This window comes from Trichosurus vulpecula, chromosome 5 (assembly GCF_011100635.1).
Source record: "Trichosurus vulpecula isolate mTriVul1 chromosome 5, mTriVul1.pri, whole genome shotgun sequence".
Classification (NCBI taxonomy): Eukaryota; Metazoa; Chordata; class Mammalia; order Diprotodontia; family Phalangeridae; genus Trichosurus; species Trichosurus vulpecula.
The window spans coordinates 98,526,897-98,549,103 of record NC_050577.1 but is presented as its reverse complement, the minus strand read 5'-3'; the positions used below and the strand labels follow the sequence as shown (position 1 = coordinate 98,549,103).

Here is a 22,207-nt window from a genome sequence, read left to right as displayed (position 1 = left end):
CAATATCTTTTTAGGTAATAAGCAAAAATGTGTGTGTCATAAAGCATAAGGCGTGGCTTTGCTCATGATACAATCACCAATCTTTGAAAGAGATCATCGTGTAGCATGACCAAAAATAAAAACAAAACAAAAAACTCTAACTTAAATGTCTTGCTATTAACAGAAGTGATCTAGAACTAGAGGCCTAGAAAGAGAATTGTGAACATCATTCCCTGGTGGCTTTCAGTGTAGTATGAAATGTTTTCTGACTCAGCCTAGTCATGTCGGAAGACAGAGAGATGACCTCAGATGCTGCCATGTGATAGCATGATTTACATATTACAGAAATTGTTTATTGTACTAGAATTCTAAGGGCAAAATGAAAGCCAAATGAAATATGGTACAAAAAGAAAATGCGACCTTTAAATATTTTAACTGATTAATATTGTCTAGTAATGCCAAGTAAATGGCTCGATCATAGGACTTAAGGAATTTTCCTTTAGTATAATGTAACTTTCTTGAAGGCAAGAACTGTTTTTTATTTTTGTCTCTGTATACCCAGGACCTAGCAGAGTGCATTGTACTTAGTAGGGATTTCATAAATGCTTGTTAAATCATATCCTAGATTTTTATCTGGGTAGGATTTCAGATATCACCTTATCTAGTTTTTTCATTTTATAAAAACTCAGGCTCAGAGATCATGTAGGTCATTAGCAGCAGGGCTGTGATTCAAAGCCATACCTCCTCACTCTAGACTCAGCCAAATAAACATCAAGGAAGTTTTTGTTTGTTCATTTTATGTTTTTATTTTTTATTTTTATTTTGGTCTTCATTTGCTGTAACAATTCAATTTACATCAATTCAGTAAACACTTATAGATCTCTCTTATTACATTAGGGAAGAATAAAACAATTTCTGGTCTCAAGCAATTTAAATTTTGCTGTTGAGAAACAACATGCACACAGATAATTTAATAAAAGTACATACAAAGTAATTTGTAGGTAGTGAAGAGAAAACTAAAATCTAAGGGAAATGATTTTTCAGGAAAATTCCCATATAGGAAAAGCTACATACAACTGGCTTAGAAAGACTGGAAAGTGTTAGAATTGTAAGAGGTGGAAATTAGGAAGGAAAGCATTCCAGGCTAGGCTTACAAACACTAGCATCATAAGGCTTTGCCTGTTTTTTATGGTCATGATGTGATTTAGCAGCAATGTTATGATGAAATATTTTAATTGAATATTTGTGAAGCTAGCAGCATTCTTTCAAAATATTTAGAAATTATCTGTTGCTTCCCTTTTCCTCTTCTTTAGAAAAGGTTATAAAATAATGATCTTAATTTTCAAATCCTCTAACAACCACAACAACAATAATGGGCATTTACATGGCACATAGCACAAAATACTTGTACAGCTTAATAACAAAGAATTTCAAATATACATTAACTATTTGCCCCCCTCAAATACATGCATGCACATATGCTTTCTAATTTGGTAAGTAAAAATTTCTTTGTTTAATGTAGGAGAAGAGATTGCAGATTCATCATCCAGAATGCTGAGAGCTAACGATGACTTTGGGACAGATATGATGCCCAGGGGCAAATGTTAAGATGGTTCCCAAAGTTTTATTAGACATTAAACTCAAATGATGGTAGAAGGGTATTTGAAAGATGAATGGAGGAGAAAACCTATCAGGAAAAATTGTTATATCACGAAATAATATTTACTAAGTTCGCTTACTCCTTCTTTGGTTGGGCTAAGTAAATTGGTAGAGACAAATTTCTTAGGAAAATGATTAAGAAATATCCTTATTCCTGCAAAAAGAAAATAAAACACACTAAAATAATTCACCCATAGGGGTCAGCCCTTTTAGTTTTTTCTCCATTAAACTACAACCTAAAAAGATATTTAAAATATGTGCCATGTTAATTGGATATATGTGATTAATATTAAAATTCATAGGGCATTTTTATTTGTAGAATGTTTATGGTCATGTTTTATTAACTACTCATAAAAACTCTATGAGGTAACATTGTACAGTGTCTATTTTAGAAAGAACTGAAGTGCAGATTAAGAAATTTACCTATGATTTTAATAGCAAATATTTAGAAGAAATAGAAATAGAACGGGTATAGTGACAACCCATTGGAACTGTGTTTGCTGGACTCTGGATGCAAGGTACAATGACTCAGCAACAATGTTATTTACTTTTTCCCTCAGGGGCCGATGTTATCAATTTTGATGGCCATGTTGTATTACCGTACAGATTCAAGAATAAGAAGATGAAAACTCTGAAAGATGTCATTGCTTTGAAATTTAAAACCTCTGAAAGCGAAGGGGTAATCTTCCATGGAGAAGGGCAGCAAGGAGATTATATTACCTTGGAACTGAAAAAAGCCAAACTGGTTCTCAACTTAAACCTGGGTAGGCTCCAACCCCTTCATTGCTTTTATTTAATTTTATTTTTCATGTTTTGAATTCATAATGTGAATACACTGACTTTTGTTGGATCCTTATATTTTGCTCAGAAAGGTAAGTTAGAGAAACAGCTCATGGAAGCTTAAAGTATTTGGGTGCCTTGCCCATGATAACTCAACTGGTAGTTGCCAAAGGAAGAATTTGAACCCAGATCTTTCTGATTCTAGCTTCAGCACTCTATCCACTTAACTAAGTTATCTCTTCAAGCTACTTGGCAGGGGAGGGGGTGGGCAGGCTGGAGATGGTGATTATTTATTGGGAAAGGATTGATGTGTCAAAATTATTTAAACAATGAGAAATGGTTCATGTGAGGTTGATATTTTAACACATTCTGAGAAGCAGAAAATAAAATTGAAAACCCTAGCCAAAACAGACATTGATATTCAAAATTATAATTTATTCAAAGCAAGATATAATTTATATCTATTTTTTATTCTGGAAGTGTGTATTATAATCAAAGTTGAAGTATGAATATTTGAATCGTAGCACAGAATCTTTTTATCTTTCTACACTTTACTTGGATCATTGTCACCACCACTTTGAGCGGTTTACATTTACGTAACGTTGTACAGTTTACAAAGCACTTTCCTTACAATAGCTCTGTGATGCAAATCTTATTTTCAGTATTTTGTATAAGAGAAACAGACTTCTTGTGATGATGAAAAACGTATACATAGCACATCCTGTGTGCCGGGCACTATGCTAAGTGCTTTAGAGTTATTGTTTTATTTGATCCTTACAAGAAACATGGGATGTTGGTGCTATTATCATCCCCATTTTATAGATGAAGAAACAAGTAGGCAAGTAGAGTTTAAGTGACTTGCCAAAGGTCACACAACTTGTAAGTGTCTGAGAACAGATTTAAACTCAGGTCTTCCTGATTCCAGGCTTAGTATTCTATCCACGATGCTGTAGTTAGAGAGGAGGGCGGAGAATTTTGATTTGACTTATGGTATAAGTTATTAGAGAAAGTCTTCTGATCAAGGACATCCTTGTATGGATGCAGTCTGATATCTGTATCAAAAACATTAATCCCAAACAGAATAACAACAGCTAAACAACAACAACAAAAATCATATCATAACAAAATTCTATGATACACATTTTCTTTTCTTCATGTTCTTTTAATCTGAAAAGAGGTGATTCCCCTCTACTCTTACAAATCTGACAGGTTTATCCAGATATATAGATGATGGAGAATTCAAACAGCATAGTAGTAATTTTCTCTCTTTTAAAAAAGCTTTGTGTATACATCACACTTGAAATTGAATTGCAAAATGTATGTATATTGACTTTAACATAAATCAGAAAACCATGCTAATTTGATCTTCCTATGCAGTTAGGATAGACTTTATTCCTCGCCCCCCTCCTTCCCCAATATGGCAATAGTCACAGAAGCAATTTCCCATAATTATATTGCATAATTCTGAAAAGGAAATGACAAAAACAGTCTTCACTCTTAAATTTGAAGATTTGCATTATGATAGTCAACGAGGCTATGTCTAGTCACTGAACCTGTGATCCAGGCTCAACAGAATGATCTATGAGAGCATGTATTGTTATGCTATTCTAGAAAAGCATTGAATTTGGTGAAACAATTTGATAGGGGGCATATCTATAGGAAGAGAAATGGCTGAATGATTCAACTGAAGGATTTTACAGTATTTTAGTTGTATTTAGTTATAACATTAAAATGCTACTTTCAGTATCTATTTGGGCAAATTTATATATGCAGAATATTCCCAACTGATGTTAAAACAACAAGAAAAACAATTTTCATTTTCATCAGGAAGGTTTTTTTTTTATTTGTGATTTTTGTGGTTGTATTTTATATATATATCTACAGATCTTTTGTTTCTTCATTGCTGCTTGTCTATAAGGCATATAGTGAAACAGACCGAAGGAAAAAGTAAATACATTACCCACTCCAGCTGAGCATATCTTTGTGATCTCTTTTAGCTTATTGTCATTACCTCTTTGTGTAACTAAACAGACAAGCTAATGTGTGTTTGTGGGGGGCGGGGAGGGGCGGGTTGGTCTTAAAATTGTTCAAACCAAAACCTATCCATTTCCTTCCATGTGTTTCTTGTCCATTATGTGTGCAATATTATTGTCTGAGGGAAAAAGACTAACCAAATGTTATTGTGAGTAAAGTTCATTCTCTGTTCCTAGGGGAACACTTTTTCCAGAGGGAAATTGGTACACCTTGAATTGGGGATACAAATGGAAACTCATTTAATAAAAGGTCTGGGAGCTTAGCATTCTACTGGCCCTCTTTAATTACATGCCTATATTTTAGGCGCTTCTGTCAGGGTTCTGCTATGCCTCCTAGCCTAAAAAAATTATGAAAACAATATTTCATAGATGTTAGTACTGAGGCTATAGTGGGACTTCTCGCCCCCACCTTGATACTTCTCATTTTGATTTCTTTCTTCTGCTAGCATTTGGCTCTTTGCATTTATCTTATAGACACAAAGAATTGTGAAAGTGCCGTAAGACAGGAAAATCACAGAAATATAATATGTAGACATTATTATTCTTTTAAACATGATACAAACCCCTAAAAATTATGGTTCTTCTTATAATTTTCTGTATTCATATTCCTGCCTCTAATATATCAATTGCAGGTTAATCAATTGGAAAAAAAAAAACCTTTTATTCACACCTTTAAAAGTTTCTTTATTAATAAAAGAAAGGGGACTGATAGATATGTTAGGGAACACGAACCTTCCTTGTAAATATTGTCAGTATTGTTATATATTTAGTTAGCATTTTATTCTCTCCCAATCATACTTCTTTTGATTACTAGTTCTAACATTTATTTGCAGCATGTGCTTCTTTTTCTTCTTCTTCTTCTTCTTCTTCTTCTTCTTCTTCTTCTTCTTCTTCTTCTTCTTCTTCTTCTTCTTCTTTTCTCTCTCTCTCTCTCTCTCTCTCTCTCTCTCTCTCTCTCTCTCTCTGTCTCTCTCTCTTTCTCTCTCTAATATAATATATAGAGGGGCCATATGGTATTATGAATAATGACTTGGGTTCAAGGCTGCCTTTGACATAGATTACCTGAGTAACTCTAATCAAGTCACTTAACCTCTCATTGCTATAACAGTGATCTCAAATTACAAGATGAAGAGATAGCAAGAGTGGCAAATTTACATTAGGAGAATAAGTTCAACAATAAAAGGCCTCCTACAGTCATGGAATTATAGAACCCATTTTTTTGGATTTGAATATGTATAAATCACTAAAATACCATAAAATAAAATTGTATCAATATGCACATATATCCTAAAACTATAATAGAAATATTTATATACCTCCTAATTATTGCCCTTTAGAAAGGAAATTCCAATATTGAGTAAAAATTTGGGTTTAGATCTAGGCATATAAACAATAGTCATTGATTTTAATGTGCTAATTTAAATACTTCCCTCTGATAGACAGTAGACACTAATGTCTACATGACAATATAACTTATTAACTTTTGTTTTAATGTAAAGAGTGTGCTTTTATTGAAGATCATGTGATCAGAGATTTAGAATTTCAGGAAAATTTCAAAGTCCCCTATTCCAGTGGTGTCAAACTCAAATAGAGATGGGGGCTATTTACTGTATGTAAGAACCCATGCAGACCACATATTCACTTAGAAAACCACTAACTAACATTATCTACATTCTGTTGTATTTTTTCCATTTTGTTACATATTTTCCAATTACATTTTAATCTGCTTAGACTCTGAGTGTCATTGCCATGAGTAGCCTATTTGATAACTCTGCTCTAATCTATCTTCTCCTCTCCATTAGAGGAGTCTCAGGGCCAGAGAGGTGAGATGATTTTTTTCCATAATGATATAGATATTGAGTCCTGGAATCAGAGCTAAAATCCAGATCAGTTTTTTTTTTTATTTCTAAACAGTTTTTTATTTTACCAGAACACAAATACAAAATAGAGAAAAAAAAACAAAAACATATCATAAACTTAAATATTGAAACTTAAATATAAAGTAAGAAAGAAAAAAAGTATGTCATGTGCATGTCAGAACATAGGAGAGGATTCAAAATATGTAATAATAAATTTTCATTTCAAGAAAATCTGTATGATAAATAATACACCTTGTGTTGAGAATTGTCCATCTTTTCTTTGCTTCCTTGCGTTTTCTTTTGTTCTCTGCTGTGTACTTTTAAACTTTGTTCTTTTTTCCCTTCCCTCCACCCCCCAGAAGGCTACAATATAGTTTAGATATTTCTTCATATATACTTAAACATACAGATATGTACATATATTTATACATATATATGTGTGTATATAGACATATACTTTCCCAAACATACTCTGCTCCTGCTCTTTGTTTTTTATGTTTGTACATATCTTTTGTTTCCTATCCTTCCTGCCTCCTCTACTTTACTTTTACCCACTACATCGCCTTCCTATTACTTGCCTACCCTCCTCCTCCATCAACCACCCTGCCCTCCTATTACTTGCCTTCCCCTTTCTAAGGATCCCTCCCCTATCCCCCCATTCCCATTAATCTAAACTCCCTTTACCTATTCCCTCATTCTCCCCTCTAAAAATCCCTCTCTTATCCTAATTCCTCCCTTGCCCTTTCCCCCTCACTATACCCCTACCATTTTATTTCTTCTAAATTTAGAAGAATTTTATACTGTTTTAAATATATATATATATATGTATGTATGTATGTACATATGTATGTATTGTTCCCTCTTAAACACATTCCCGATGAAAGTAGGCTTCCAGAACTACCAGCCCTCCTCCGCATCTAAATCCTCTATATCCTTTCTTCTTCTTGCACCTCTTTTGTATAAAATAGTTACTGTTTAGTTGTTTAAAATCCAGAACTCTTGACTTATTTTCAAGAGCCTTTCCCGTTGCACTATTTTGTATCACACATTAGGAGAGTTTTGGTCATTGGAGGCCTTATGTGTCATTTACTCCCCAGCAACCACTTGGAGTTTTAATATTGAAAGAAGTTACTCTTTTTCCCCTTAAAAGCTATAGATGGTGGGCTTTTTTCTCTTTCTTCATAATTTATTTTTTGTTAAATCATTGGTCTCAGAAAAGCCCTTCCCTTCCTTGATATTCATTTTTTTTTCATAAATGCCCCCCCCCCATTTCTTTGTTGTTGATCTGTCCTTTATGTTTTCATGTCAGGAACAGAAAAGATAAGTAAATCCTAGGTATTTTTTGCTCATTCTTTGTAAACAGTATGATGTTCTTCTTTTCCATTAGGAAGGGATACTCTAAGACTCCAGGCCACTTCATTCCCTTCTCTTTGAAGCTAAGCAGCATTTTGCTTTGGCAGCGAAAAATTACACATAAACTAATAGTATTTCCAATATATGCAATTGAAGTTTACAAAGCACTTTCTTCACAATAATCCTTTGAGTCAGATAGTATGGCATCCATATTTCACAAGTAAGGAGAAAGGTTCAAAGAACTTAACTTGCTTACCCATAGTCGTACAGCTACTTAGTACTAGGACCTGGACTTGAAACCATATTCCTTTACTCTAAAACAATATTCTTTCCACTACATTAATTAAATTTTTGAATTTGGGGAACTTTTAGAACTAGGTTTTTACTAACAGATACTACTGAAGTTTTGTTACTTTATTTCTTTTTGTGGCTTAAAAATAGGGCCAGATTCTTTCCTTTGTGGAGAATGTTAACTATGCTTCAAATAAAACCATCTTTAAGTACAGTTACATTAAAATTTTCTATGCTAACTTCACCGAGAATCAGTTTTGGGAGATAGATGACATTGTTTGTGAAATGAACTCCTCCTCAGCGAGTCTGCCATTCATTCATTTCCTTGGTCTTTTCACATCAATCAGGGAGCAACCAATTTGGTTCCATATATGGCCATACATCTGTGATGACAGGAAGTTTGCTAGATGATCACCACTGGCATTCTGTTATTATTGAACGCCATGGACGGAACATCAACCTGACTCTGGATAGGCATTTGCAACATTTTCGGACGAATGGAGAATTTGATTATCTGGACTTGGATTATGAGGTAAATAAATAGATGTGAATAATGATAACATGGGGTGACTATATTGGACAACTCAATTTTATGGAACCCAAGCATGTCTTTCTTCACATTTTGTTTTCTCTATGCCATCTATCCTTTCTCATGACTGTAAGAAAGAGGTTTTCAAACTTAAAAAGTCATTTGGTATGCCCAAAAAAATGACTCACCCTTTTTTCAATATGGTCAAACATCCACATATTGTGAATTTATTTATTTTTTATAGATATTACTTGAGCTATTTTGGAAAAGCATTAATTGACTGAACTCCACAATCTCTGAATAGCATTCTAATGCAGGAATTATTCCTGATGTTATCATGACTGTCCATTTAGCTTAAAAAATCACTAGAGGTATTATGAAGGTTTGACTCTAGTTTAATATTTTAATTATGATATGTGTATGCAGGTATGTGTGTACATGTGCATAAACATATGTATATATGTATATACTGTATTACAGTATGCATATATATGTATACACACACACACACAGAGGACTATGTAATGGTTATAATGCATGCTGGGTGTGGCTCAGGGATTAAGGGATGATATAGAATTATAAGTTCCAGCTTGTGTTAAGCTGTTTTTAATGTAATGAGTTATTTAATAATGTAATGAGGTTATTTGAGCATTCCCATTCAATGTACATTTTTCATTGATTACCAAAGCAGATATGTGTTATAACTTGGAGTATGCTTCACATTGTTAGGAAGTGGCTATGTAGCCACCTCTATGAAACAGTTTAATTCTAATACTATAGAGGACTTTAGTGGTAAAAATAAACACAACACATATAAAGTAATACAAACACATTTATGCATATACATATATAATATGTATTATATATGTATGGAGCACGAGAGACAGAATCAGAGATAGCAAGAGTATTTTATTAACTACTATCCTCAAATTAGTGGTGTGAATTTTTTGTCTTTTAAAAAAAAGACCATAGAATGACAAAAAAGGATAATTTTTTAAAGTCATGTAGATTAACTATTTTAGTTCAGAGAGGAGTAAAATAAGTCCTAGTTTAAGAATCTCTGTCTTTGTCTCTTTGCATCTCTCTCTGTCTCTGTCTCTCTATTTCTGTCCCTTTCTTTCTCTGTCTCTGTCTCTCTATTTCTGTCCCTTTCTTTCTTGGTCTGTCTCTGTCTCTGTGTTTTTCTGTCTCTCTCTGCCTCGCTGTCCCTCTCTCTCTCTCTCTCTCTCTCTCTCTCTCTCTCTCTCTCTCTCTCTGTGTGTGTGTGTGTCTGTGTCTGTGTGTTTCTCTCTTTCTCTCTTTCTCTGTCTCTCTCTCATACATACATACACACATACACACAAACACACACACACAGACTAGAAATGCAGCTATTCTAGAATAAATGTACATCAGAGTACATCAGCTATGCTAGAATAAATGTACATTGTTCTCTTCAGTGCTATTTCTATCTCATCTGTAACTATATTCAAGATAGTGATAGTAGAGTTTGTGCGGGTAACTTAGTGGTGTTTTGAAAATTGTAAAATATGTCCAGATCCTTTCCATTTTACCTCTTTTTATCGTCTGCTTTCTACTTTTATTCATAAATATACTTGCAAGGCTTTTGCTAGATTGGGTCTCTTACAAAATGTCATTTAAACTGGTTTTATCCTCTACTATTTCTCTTTTATGAGGTGATACAATTAATAATTTGTCATCCTCTCTATAAGATTTTACAATTGAATTCACGTTCTAAATTGATGTTTCTTTTCACTGTTTTCCCCCTCATTGGTGGAGTAAAACAAGTGCTTACTAAATAGGGCACTGTTAATCTATTTTGGTCTTGTTATGGCAATATAATATAAATGGAATGATTGTATTTTGTGTCTTTCCTTTTTTTCTATCCTTATCCTAATTTTATCATCAATAACTTTGTTAAATAAGATGCTATAACTTTATATGATAAGATTTCAATCATGTACCATATCCTCTTTATCATCTTCATTATGTTTTATAGCCTTATACTAATTTTTATATTTGCACTAACAAGTCAGTAGCCTGATGATACATACTCAGTTCATTAAGGAATGATTCCTAGATCAGAAACAATTTCATTGCTGACTTTTGCAATAGAAGTAATTTGTTTTTTCCATATTATCCAGTGCTCACTATATCCAGTGCACTTCAATTCTTTTCTTAAATAAAGTCTTCATACAATCATAAATCTAGAGCTACAAGAAACTCAGAGGCCATCTTGCTCAATTACTTCATTTCACAAATGATGAAACTAAGTCCCACAGACATTAAAGGTATCCATGGTGTATATGTGTGAAGATTGAGTATAGTCTGCAAGCCTTAGGACTTCCTCATTCCATACTCCTGGACTTTATTTACTAATACATTTCTTTGTATCCTCAGTTATTTCCACCAGTGCACTAAAGAAAACAAGTTTTAGGATGTAGCTGGCTTTATTTGGAGGATCTAGAATTTCTTTTATCTGTTCATCTTCTGCAACAGATGTTGGTGTACAAGCTATTATTATTTACAAAATGGTCTTTTGCAAATGCTTATTATGAGCCCTATAATACAAGATTGAACACATGTGCCATGAAATTCTAATCCTTATTTTCTGCTTTCTATTTTTGTCCATAAACATCCTTGGAAGGCAGTTGCTGGGTTGGGTCTCTTGCAAAGCAACAACAAAAAACCAACCATACCAGCTTCTTTATTTGACTTTCTAAAAAGCATCTGTGGTCTATGCTTCCATATAGCCAACAGCTTCCTAGCTTCTATTTCTTTCAATTATTGCAAGTGTGTCAAAATTGGTAAGAGGCAGTCTCTCTAGTTGTATATCCATTTGGTCAATGAATGAGAAGTTCACATTTCGAGTAACAACAACTAAATTAAAATTCACACATAGAATGAAATCTCTGTAATTGTTAGTCTTGTCTTTCATTTTTTTTCTTACCATCCTCCCTGAAAAGTGGAAAGGAGCTATGTGGGATTGAGGACCATTTTGTATTTTTCTTTATTTCACTGGTTACTACAGTTGAATAATTTGATATTGAATGGCTAGCCTTTTGCTGATGAATCTCTCTGTATTTAGGTAGAAAGGGCATACAGAAAGTAGGCCAAATGTGCTGCCATGAGTCTACTCAAATATTCCTTGGAAAATAGAATTGATTATCCTTTTCTGATTCCTCATCATATATTGTATCCTTTTCTGATTCCTCATCATATATTGTAGTAACTCTGGCTTTTGTAATGAGGATATATGGGTCAACATTTGGTTGAAGGGATCTTGGTCACCTATAAAATGACACATTAAATTACGTAAGTTACAAAATAAAATCTATCTATCCCAAATTCTGATATTTTATATTTTTAAGCAGTATAGCACAAGTTACTGTTTGCTGAGCTATTCTGGTTTAAGGTCAACCAACCATTCTGTGAATATGAATGTTCCTCACTAAGTCAGCATTAGTAATATATTCATATTTGCATAACATTTTACCCTTTTCAAATCAATTTTACAAAAATCACTTCCCTGGATTTTTATAACAGTCCTGTAAGTTAGCCAGTACAGATAGTATTTTTTTATTTTAAAGATGGCAGAAGACTCACAAAGATTAAGCGACTTCCTGAAGTTGTAGAATAATAGATTTTAAAATGGAAGGGATCTTATAAGTTACAGGGCTAGTAAACATCCAAACCAGAACTAGAACTCAGGTCTTCTGATGATGTCCCCTACACCACATTTCCTTACTAATAAAAGAATTATTAAAGTTCAGACTTGTAAGAGGTCTTAGAGATTATCTAATCCTACTTAATTTAAAAATTTTTAAAAAATGATGAAACTCAGAGGTATTAAATGACTTGTTAACAGTCAAAAAGTAGCTAATAAATTCTATGAAGATTCATTTTACATCTACTTCCTCTACCTATGGAAAGGAAATATAGGGGAGAAAGTACACTTGAACTTAGAGAGATCCATAGAGCATTAAATACATGGAAAAAAGAATAATATTAATTAATATAACAATAATTATTCTCAAATGTTAGTATTATTCAAAATATGTGTTATTAAATGAAGGATCATATGTAAATTGCTTTATAAACTTAAACAGTTATATAAAATCTGTTATTACTGTTATTGTTGTACTGTTGAGCATAGGACAAGTATATTGCTATTCATTTTTTGAGGAAGTAGGAGAGAAGAAGAGAACCAATGAAAAAAAGTCAGCTTCAATTCACTCTTCCTATTCGATCTCCAGTAATTTCAGTTCCAAACATGCATGCGGCTTTCTACTTTTGGCATTTTTTGGTTCTCTCTCCATTTAATTATGTGGAGCAATGGAAAAGTCATTGTCTCTGGAGTCAAATGACTGGGGTTCAAATCCTAACTCCAACACTTAGTGTCAGTGTGACCTTAGGCAAGTCACGTACCCCTTCTGGGTTTTAGTTTTTTCATCTATAAGATGAGTAGCTTAGACTGGATGGCCTAGATCTCTTCCAGTTCTAAATTTGTTCCCATATTAGAAAACTCCCTTTTTTTCATCATTTATGAATCTCTTAATTATCTCTGCTATTTTTTCCTACTACTTGATAGTGTCCAAACATGTATAGTTGTATAGCTTATCATTACATTTAACATTTCTTTGCATTTCAAATGTCTTTTATTTCTTTTCTCTATTTCTTGCTTTTAACTCTGTTCATTTGAATTTCCTGAAAGTAATAGGCACTTTAAAATACTGTGACACTCAATAGTGGTTCATAATTTGTTCATGTGTCTTCTGAGACTCAGCGGTCTTTATCTTATGTTTAAAATATGAAGTCCTGATATTTTAAACTTAATTTTTATTTTTAAAAAATTCTAATAGGAATGACAGAAAACATTATATGGCTAGAATAAGAATTAGTTTTAATTAAAACACCTGTATCAGATCATTTGCTTTCTTAATGAGTAGGGGAGGGGCTGGAATGGGGAAAGAATTTGCAACTGAAAATAAAAATCTAAGAAACAAACAAGTAAATAGAACTGCGAATTTTAAAATGCTTTAGTATTAATAAGCTTGTTTTATATGTTTTATTGATGGTATTATTATTATTAAGAAATGAGAGTGTTTGATTCCCTTTATCCATTCGTTCATTCATTTTACAAAGCTGCTAGTGGAGAACAAAAAGTAGAATCTGTTCCTGGTCTTTGGAGCTGGTGGTGAATCTAAGCTAACTAAGACCTTATGATTTACCTGCCCTCAAGAATAAAAACTCTCAGCATGCACAGGGCTAAATCCACCTTTGTTTGATCTAAATGTTAAGAGAGTACTAGCACATCTTGGACAATTCAGGGACATAATCTGAATATTCAACTTGCATTATGACATTTTTTTTCCAAAGCAGAGCTGGTAATAACTTCTGACTTTAGAACAGTAGAATATTTGAGAGGCTTCTTCATCCTGTGAAGTCCACAAGTCAAATCACCATCCATTGATCTTTTTTTTTTCTTACCAAATAGCACTACTGATTTTTTCTATTGCAAGTTGAGGGGAAAGGAAGATTGGACTGAACCTCAACAGCAGTAAAATTCAAACTTACAAAGACCTCTTAGTCCAAAAGTTTCCTTTACTACCTATCCCCCAGATGCAAGCTTTTATAGCTACAAATGTGTAGGATATAAAATTGCAAAAGTTCTCTAGTTTGTCCCTTTCATTTTTCCTGTGAAATAGCTGAGGTCCAGAGATGTTAAATGATTGCCTACAGTTGACACTGGTGTTAAAGATAGAGATTGGGTGTCTTTCTTTCATGCAAATGAAATTTGGGAAGATAATCTAATCCTAATAGAGTAAATGTGACCAATTAGAGCTCATGATTTCAGTCATATCCTCAGTAGATTTCAATCATAGCCTCAATCTTTCCATGCTCTTGGGAAGATTTACATTTTCTTTTTAAAAACATCTCGTTATTATACAAGCAGTCAATTTTGTTGTTTATGTTCTTTTTCTTGTTCTTGTTTTTCTGGTTTGTTTATGCTTGTCAAGGTACTGCAACAAGAGTTCATTCTGTTGTCTTGTAAACACAACACTGCAAAAAATTTTCTTCAGCCAACTTTAGTAACTCCCAATACATCTCCATGCTCCTTGGACATTCTATCATGCATTCATACTCAGATTCTTCAGTAGTTTCCTAGAATAAAACAGTCTTAGAATTGAGAGGTATCTTCGAGATCATCTAGTCTAATCTAGACTTAAATAAGAATCCTTTTATACCATGGAGGAAAACTAGTACTGTTGCCTTGAAGAAAAATGAACAGTAAAAGTGCTTCCTCCATATTTCAGCCCTTCAAAAATTTGAAGGTAGATTTAAGCATTTAAATTATTCTGATTGGAGATATCTAGCTATCAACCACCAGATATATGTGTATAAATATGTATATATTCCACAATGTCGTATATGTGTGCATGCATATACAAGTATCCAAAATGTGTATTATATATGCCCATGCACACACATATACATACGCACAGACATATATGGGGGACTATACACATATGTGTTTATATGTGTATATTCTGTAATGTCAAATTAATAAATGGAATATAATATATATGCATGTGTATGTATGTGTGTAAATTACATATATACATGTCTATGTGCACATGTATATTCATGTGTATATATGCATATACATATACCAATGTCCACACTTATGTGTATATGTACAAATATGTGTTTGCACGTATATGTATGCTACAATGTCAAATTAATACACATAGGATATAATACATGCATATGTGCATCTGCATGTATATTTTATTTTTTCTGTGTATCCAAATATGTATATATACATACATATACACATGTATACATACAAGCAAGCATGCATACATATAACCACCGTCCGTTTCATTCACTACTATACTAGTGATTCACTTCTGTGTTATCAAAATCTTACTTTGCTTTCTTTACTAGATTCAATATTTACTTCTTAACATCCTTGACTTTCAAATATGAACAAATAGACTATATGGCAAAAGTGCCTTGACTATTTCACCTTGTTCATAAATTCTTAGAAAACATTTTCAATTGAAATCATAAAAAAAAAACAGCAACAAGTACAGAATTACATCACCCAATTATATGATACTGGTAGAGACATAATTCTTTTTGAAATCTGATTATCCTCACTGATTTCCTTCAGGGAAGATTTGTTTTAATGTACAAATCCATTTCTAGTAAATGGGAGAGGGTGTTTTGACATTGTTTTCAGTATAAAGATGATTTGTCCACATTTAATTCTATGACAATCCTCCATCACTGGGTAATGTATCTACTTTTCCTGATGCTATTTTTAAATTGTATTTATATTGGATTCTGTACATCTTCATCTTTCTCAAAGATAACCTTTGGAGGTCTGCCTTTCTCTGGAAAGCCAAGTTCCAACAGTAGAAAGAATTTCAAAGGATGCATGGAAAGCATTAACTACAATGGAAATAATATCACTGATCTTGCCAAGAGGAAGAAATTAGAGCCTTCCAATGTGGTAAGCCTTGTCTGTTTAATGAATTTTAGTCTATGGATGAATGAAAGATGGACACTTGTTTGAACTAGTAATTTATCATAGATGGAAGGAGGAAGGATTTGCAATAGTGGAACTGAAAAAGCTGGAATTAGGAAAATAACTCACATTTCTAAAATAACTTTAGGCTTTTTGAAGCTTGTGGTTCAAAATGCCACAAACATATGAAATCAATAGAAACTATAGTATTATCACAAATCATGGTGTTTAAGCATTTCAAAGGATCTTCGGTATAATCAGCTAGATCTATTTGTGAAAAAGAATCCTCTGTAAACTGCGACGTATACAACAATTGATCATGTCAGGTGTTGTTTGAAGATTTATGATGAAATTCAAAGCCAACTACTCCTGAAGCATCCTATATTGCATTGGGATCATAAACTGGTGCTTAGACTCCTGATATGTCTCAGGTTTAGGTGACTGTACCTGAATTAGGCTAAAGACACGTTAAAGGATCTCATTAATGTGAGGCACAAATAAGTAATATTTTGAAGTGCTTCTAGAAAAAGTAAAAAAATATATTAACCACAGGGGATAACTTGGAAACATATATCCCATGATCGCCTAGTCATTTGCAATTTTACAAATAGGTCCCTATTTACAAATGCATTTTAAATGTCAAAAGTAATACAATATATGAAAAAGTTAAAAATAAAAAAGTTCTATTATTTTCATGTTCTATAAGAGATGAAGAAACATTTTAGTAGGAAAACTAAACAATTTAAATTTTAAAAGAGAACCATTTAAAATATCACTTACACCTGAGTTGAATGGGGCATTACCAGAGTAACCTTCTCCCACAAAACAACTTAAAAACTTAAGAGTTGGTGCCTAGACCATTTCCTTATTTCTAACTTAGGTATGAATTCCCTAGATTAGGACCAGGCCTTAATCAAAAGTGGACCTTTTAATCTCTTCTAGGGGAAGCTTAGGATTCATCATAGCTATGTAAATGGGAAAGGGTAGAATTAAAGTATTTTAAAAATCTCACAATAATGTTGGCCTTTGTGCTTCCAAGAACGACTAGTGTCTACTGCTCAGGTGCTAGATCCTGAGATAAACATCGAAGTAGCAGCCAACTTGAAGTCCCTTAAGGCCCAAATAGTGGTCAGTTCAGGGCTTCAATATGACTGAATTTACTACAATGTTTAGATATAAAAGTCAACTTCTGATGACAAGAGAAAACTCTTGACTTCTGATGACAAGAGAAAAAATAAATACCTCCAACCTTTAAAAATAATACACTCTTGGTCTCAATCTATTTGTTGAAATTGAAATTTAAAAGAAAATTTTTGATAAAGTAATTGAAATGTAATATTGTTTTATAGGAGGATGTAACCTATAACTGTATAAAGTTGAATGCAACTAGATATCAGAGTAGATAGTTGACTGAATTTTGAATCAGAAAGCCCTGAGTTGTATTCTGGCCTCAGCCCAGTCTAAGCTATATGGCCCTGAGCAAGTCACTGAATCCCTCTTTATTTCGGTATCATCAAATGGGGATAAAAATAGTACCTAATTCACAGGATTGTTTTGAAGATCCAATGAGATAACATATGTAAAGCACTTTGTAAACCTTCAAGTGCTCTATAAATTCTAGCAATGAACATAATTATTAATAACAATGATCATGTTTATCCCTGGGGAACTAATGTAATAGCGTGAACAATCCGTTTCAATTACCCATTTATGCAAAAATAAATTGTTCATTCATTTTGCATGAATGTATTAAGTATCTGTTTTGTCCCTAGCACTCTGTAAGCCACTGGGCAAAAAAAAGAGACAAATGAAACTGTTCTTTATCTTCATTTATTACCTAAAAATTTCTAAACATGGGAGCCAGTATCCATGGCTGGCATTTTCATTTCGAAATATTATTTCTTCATTGTTTCATTGAGTTTTTTGTATGATGAGTCAATGGGTGAGCATTTATTAAACACCTCTGACTCCCTATGATTGGTTCCTGAACCACTTTCACTTGATTCACAAATTTATTTAAAGTGTAAAGTGCAAAACACCTCACAAAACATTTGTAGGTGCTCCTGCATAGCTGAGTACATGAAATATAAAAGGGAGGATATTCTCTAATCATAATCCCTTAAAAATACACATAAATATACACATGTAGGAAAGAAGACACACACACACACACACACACACACACACACACACACACACATATACATACAACATTCCCAGCAGGAGAATGAAATTTAGAGTCAGAATTTAAATTCATTTTGAAAGCTCTAGGCAAAACAAAGAGAAGTGGGGGATTAAGTAGGAAGAACTTCCAGACGAGAGCAAATATTTGTGCATGAAACTTGCTTTAAAAGATGCCAGAGGCTGACATTTCAGTGAAAGATTGACACCCAAAACACACTGCCACTTTCCTTAATTACATCTAGGCTGCAGAGTTTTCCACTGATCATTCAAGAAAAACCTCTTACTTTGCCATAGAGAGAGTTTTTATGATTCAAGTAAGTGGTCAGGTCTAAGAGCCTAGTTAATATGCAAAGACAGTCTCTTTCATCACTAAAAGGAAATATTTTAAAATAATCATCTGTGAAGGTTTAAAGGAAATTTAATTTGAATATTAATTCAAAGAGACATGCAGCCTTAGATCTGATCCTTAATGTGCTGAGGTTTTGCACAGGCCTGAAAGAGCCATGGCATTTTAGTGTATATAAGTGTTTGGAGGGAAAAACAAAGCTGAAGGATAAGATGAAAATGTCATCTTTACAGACTATGTCTACACATTAAAAATGAATGGGAGCCAAGGCAATTTATCCAGATAATTTCAGCAAAGATAGTGCTTTTCCCTCAAGTTATCAAAATTTTTCTCTGCAAATATCATTGGTTTAATTGCCTCTTTCACTATTTTATGTGTAGACCCTGAATTTGTGAATTATTGTCAGGCTGTCTGAACATAATCCCATTTTCTAGGCCATATATATTAGTCTGTCAAATTGTCAGGGCAGCATACATATAGCAGTGGCATACATGAGAACAGTGCTAAAATATTATTGCCTGGAAAGCAAGATTTGGAATGAAATTAAATCACCTAATCGCCTCATCTATGCAATATTATTTACTGAGATACAAAAGAGCATTGTTATCAAAACTTTACTAATTCTTACACTTTGGGTAAATTAAGCTAGGGAAGTTGGTTGATCTATCATGGAGGACAATCTGTCCAGTTATAGTCATATATTAAAAGAGATACCTCATCTCTTCAGAGAGTCCAGTCCATGCCCTAAGGATATAGTCACTGTTTATCAACTCCTAAACCCCAAAGGAAAAGTGGAAGAAGAAAAACACTGGGAAAAATAAGGCCATGGGAGAGAGACAATACCATGATTATGGGTCCCACTGTGAAGAAATGGCCTAGGGCAGGGTGAGGAAACAGACCTTGAGGTGTAGTAATAGCAAAACAGAGGACCGCTATAAGAAGCAGCTGCCTCCATCTATATGTCAGTGAATTGTGGCCCTGTTCCAGTACCCCGTCCTAGTTACAGATGTAGCTAATATAACATAGGCTCTCCTTTGGGCTTGTCTTACTGCATGAACCACAAACAAAAATGTTCTAGAATGAAACTTTAGTGTAATCAATCTGTTTATATTTCAGCCCACCAGGGATTTGAATAATTCTCTTCCTGATCCTTTAGTATTCTGAATGAGTTAATAAATTTGCCTGAGGACCTATTTACCACAGTAAGAAATTTTCTTTAAAAAAAAACCTGCTTGGTTTGTGGCCAAGTGGAGTGAGGCTAGGGATTTTTTTTAGAATAATAACCAGTAGTTTTATGAGCTTTTAAAAAAGTTATTAAAACACTAACAATAAAAAGAGAGCAATAAAACAGTGATCAGGATACTTGAGTTCTCCTGTTGCTTCTGTTTCTAACAACATTAGTGACGTTGGTCAAGACACTGGATTTCACTTCTATTATTTGCCAAATGGGGGAGTAGGACTAGGCTTCCAAAGTTGTTTTTACATCAAATAACACTTAAATTTAAATTTTTATAATTATGTATTCCAAATTATTTTTTCATCATACTGAAAAGTGTTATATAGAATAAAAGAAAAGTTGACAGTTTGGAGACAGGAAATGATTAGTCACAATTCACATGGGTCATAAGTTGCAGAACTGTATTTCACACCCAGGGTATCTGATTCAAAATCCAGCATTCTCCTGCATCACACTTCCATTATCGTGATTCTTTAATGCTTTTGAAATTAGTGCTATGAATCTGAGGAAAAGGCAAGGGGGTACAGCATTAACAGTGATGATCAGTGTGAAAGCAAGAGCTCATATATCTTGGTTGTTCTGAAAGTGAAACAAGAACTTTTGCTCTAAAATGTCAGCTTTCCACATAGTGAAACAAAAGTGCTATTCTTTCTGTTCATGTGAGAGCAGTAAATGATATATTAATGAGCATATCTGTTATAATCCAGCTAATGTTCAATAGAGGGCAATGACACCCATCCCTCCACACTGGGTTTATTAATCATGCTGTCACCATAGAAAGATTTATTGAGAATCAGATATGAAGACTCCAGAAGCATATCTGATATCTTCACCCCAACAGAATGGCATCTTTACACTTGTGCGCGTGCACGCGCACACACACACACACACACACACACACACACAGAGTCATCAATGTACATAGATCACATTTGTCTAATTAATGCATCACATAATATTATCTCTCCCTGTCCTACAAGTAATGGGGCTATGTTGTACACCTTGGCTTGATAGGCTTCTAAATGTGATATGGATGATACAGAATGTAGATTCATGAAGAAATATCCATCATTATGCCATGGTCTCAAGTATTTCAGTGGGTATTTGGAATAAAGTTGTTCTTTTAGTTTGAAACTTAAGGATTCACAAATATACCACTGGATTATGAAATTAATTGGTTATCTTCAGTAGGTACATGTGTTTGTTTGTTTGTTTTTTCTTTAGGGAAATTTAAGTTTTTCTTGTGTGGAGCCACATACAGTGCCTGTCTTCTTCAATGCCACAAGTTACCTGGAGGTACTTGGCCGCCCCAACCAGGACCTATTTTCAGTCAGCTTCCAGTTTAGGACATGGAATCCCAATGGCCTTCTGCTCTTCAGCAACTTTGCAGATGGTTTAGGGAATGTGGAGATTGACCTCACTGAGAGTAAAGTTGGTGTCCGTATCAACATCACATTAAACAAAAAGAATCAAATTGACATTTCCTCAGGTCAGTGAAATTATATTTGCTATTAAAACTGTCCATGTGAAGTCCATAGAAATATGTTTAGTGGTCACTTGCTCTAAATATAACCCTGTATTAATGGAGGGTTTTGAAATAACTACTTCTATTGAATAGTAAGTTGAATGAACAAGGTAAACTTTAAAAAACATTGCTCTTGGTATTCTTCAAGTATATTTCACTGTGATCATTTATTCTGACTTCTGCATTTCTATTGATTTGATTAAATATTTTTATAACAGGTATGTATATCAATCTCAAGTAAGATAAAAATATCTGGTCACTGAAGAAAAAAGTTGACTTAATGCCCCTTGCCCGGGACATATTACCAAAGCCGGATATTAGTATTTTTTTTAATTAAGATATAAATAAGATAAATATAGGTTTATGTATCATCTATCTATCTATCTATCTATCTATCTATCTATCTATCTATCTATATTTTAGGTTGTATATTGCCAAATTAGAGAAATAGTTACTCCCCCCCCCAAAAAAAAATAAAGCAAAGTCAGCAGGGAAAATGTGTGCCAGGAAGAATAAATGACTTCTGAGATACAGATTATAAAATCATTATTTAGGCAAAGTAGTGTAGGAAAAAATATTGGTGTCACCCTGTATAGTTGAATCCCCAGGGCATTGTTGTTCTTAAAAAGAAACAATAAATAGTCCTGAGGTAATGTTTTTGTCTCCACTGAAGGTACTTAAAAAGGAAATTAGTTTCAAATGTAACAAGGGACTTTGTCTAGAAACAAGGAAAGCTTAAGCAAGATATTGATTTGTTTAACCTTGGAATTGGTTATTGATCTTCAGCAGGATTTGTTTCTAGGAGACAGCCATGTGTTTTCAGTGGGTTTGAGTAGAAGCCAACTTAGAAATGAAAGGCTGGACCAGATGATTTCATTGTTGTTGACTCTAGATT

General features: G+C 33.5%; 1 protein-coding gene across 1 annotated transcript; it reads left to right on the top strand.

Moving 5' to 3' along the window:
* The first annotated feature begins 2,161 nt into the window (after nucleotides 1-2,161).
* LOC118850962 (contactin-associated protein-like 2) lies at nucleotides 2,162-21,284 on the top strand. Its single transcript, XM_036760570.1, has 4 exons — nucleotides 2,162-2,402; nucleotides 8,302-8,486; nucleotides 15,862-16,005; nucleotides 21,012-21,284. The coding sequence occupies exons 1-4, from the start codon at nucleotides 2,162-2,164 to the stop codon at nucleotides 21,282-21,284; spliced, it is 843 nt and encodes a 280-aa protein (XP_036616465.1).
* Nucleotides 21,285-22,207: the final 923 nt, after the last annotated feature.

Excerpts from the sequence above, each read along its gene's own strand:
- LOC118850962 (XM_036760570.1), top strand. The coding sequence starts at position 2,162 with ATGACTCAGCAACAATGTTATTTACTTTTTCCCTCAGGGGCCGATGTT. Across the intron at positions 8,487-15,861 it reads ATCTGGACTTGGATTATGAG|ATAACCTTTGGAGGTCTGCC; the intron begins GTAAATAAATAG and ends TCTTTCTCAAAG. Across the intron at positions 16,006-21,011 it reads AATTAGAGCCTTCCAATGTG|GGAAATTTAAGTTTTTCTTG; the intron begins GTAAGCCTTGTC and ends TTTTTTCTTTAG.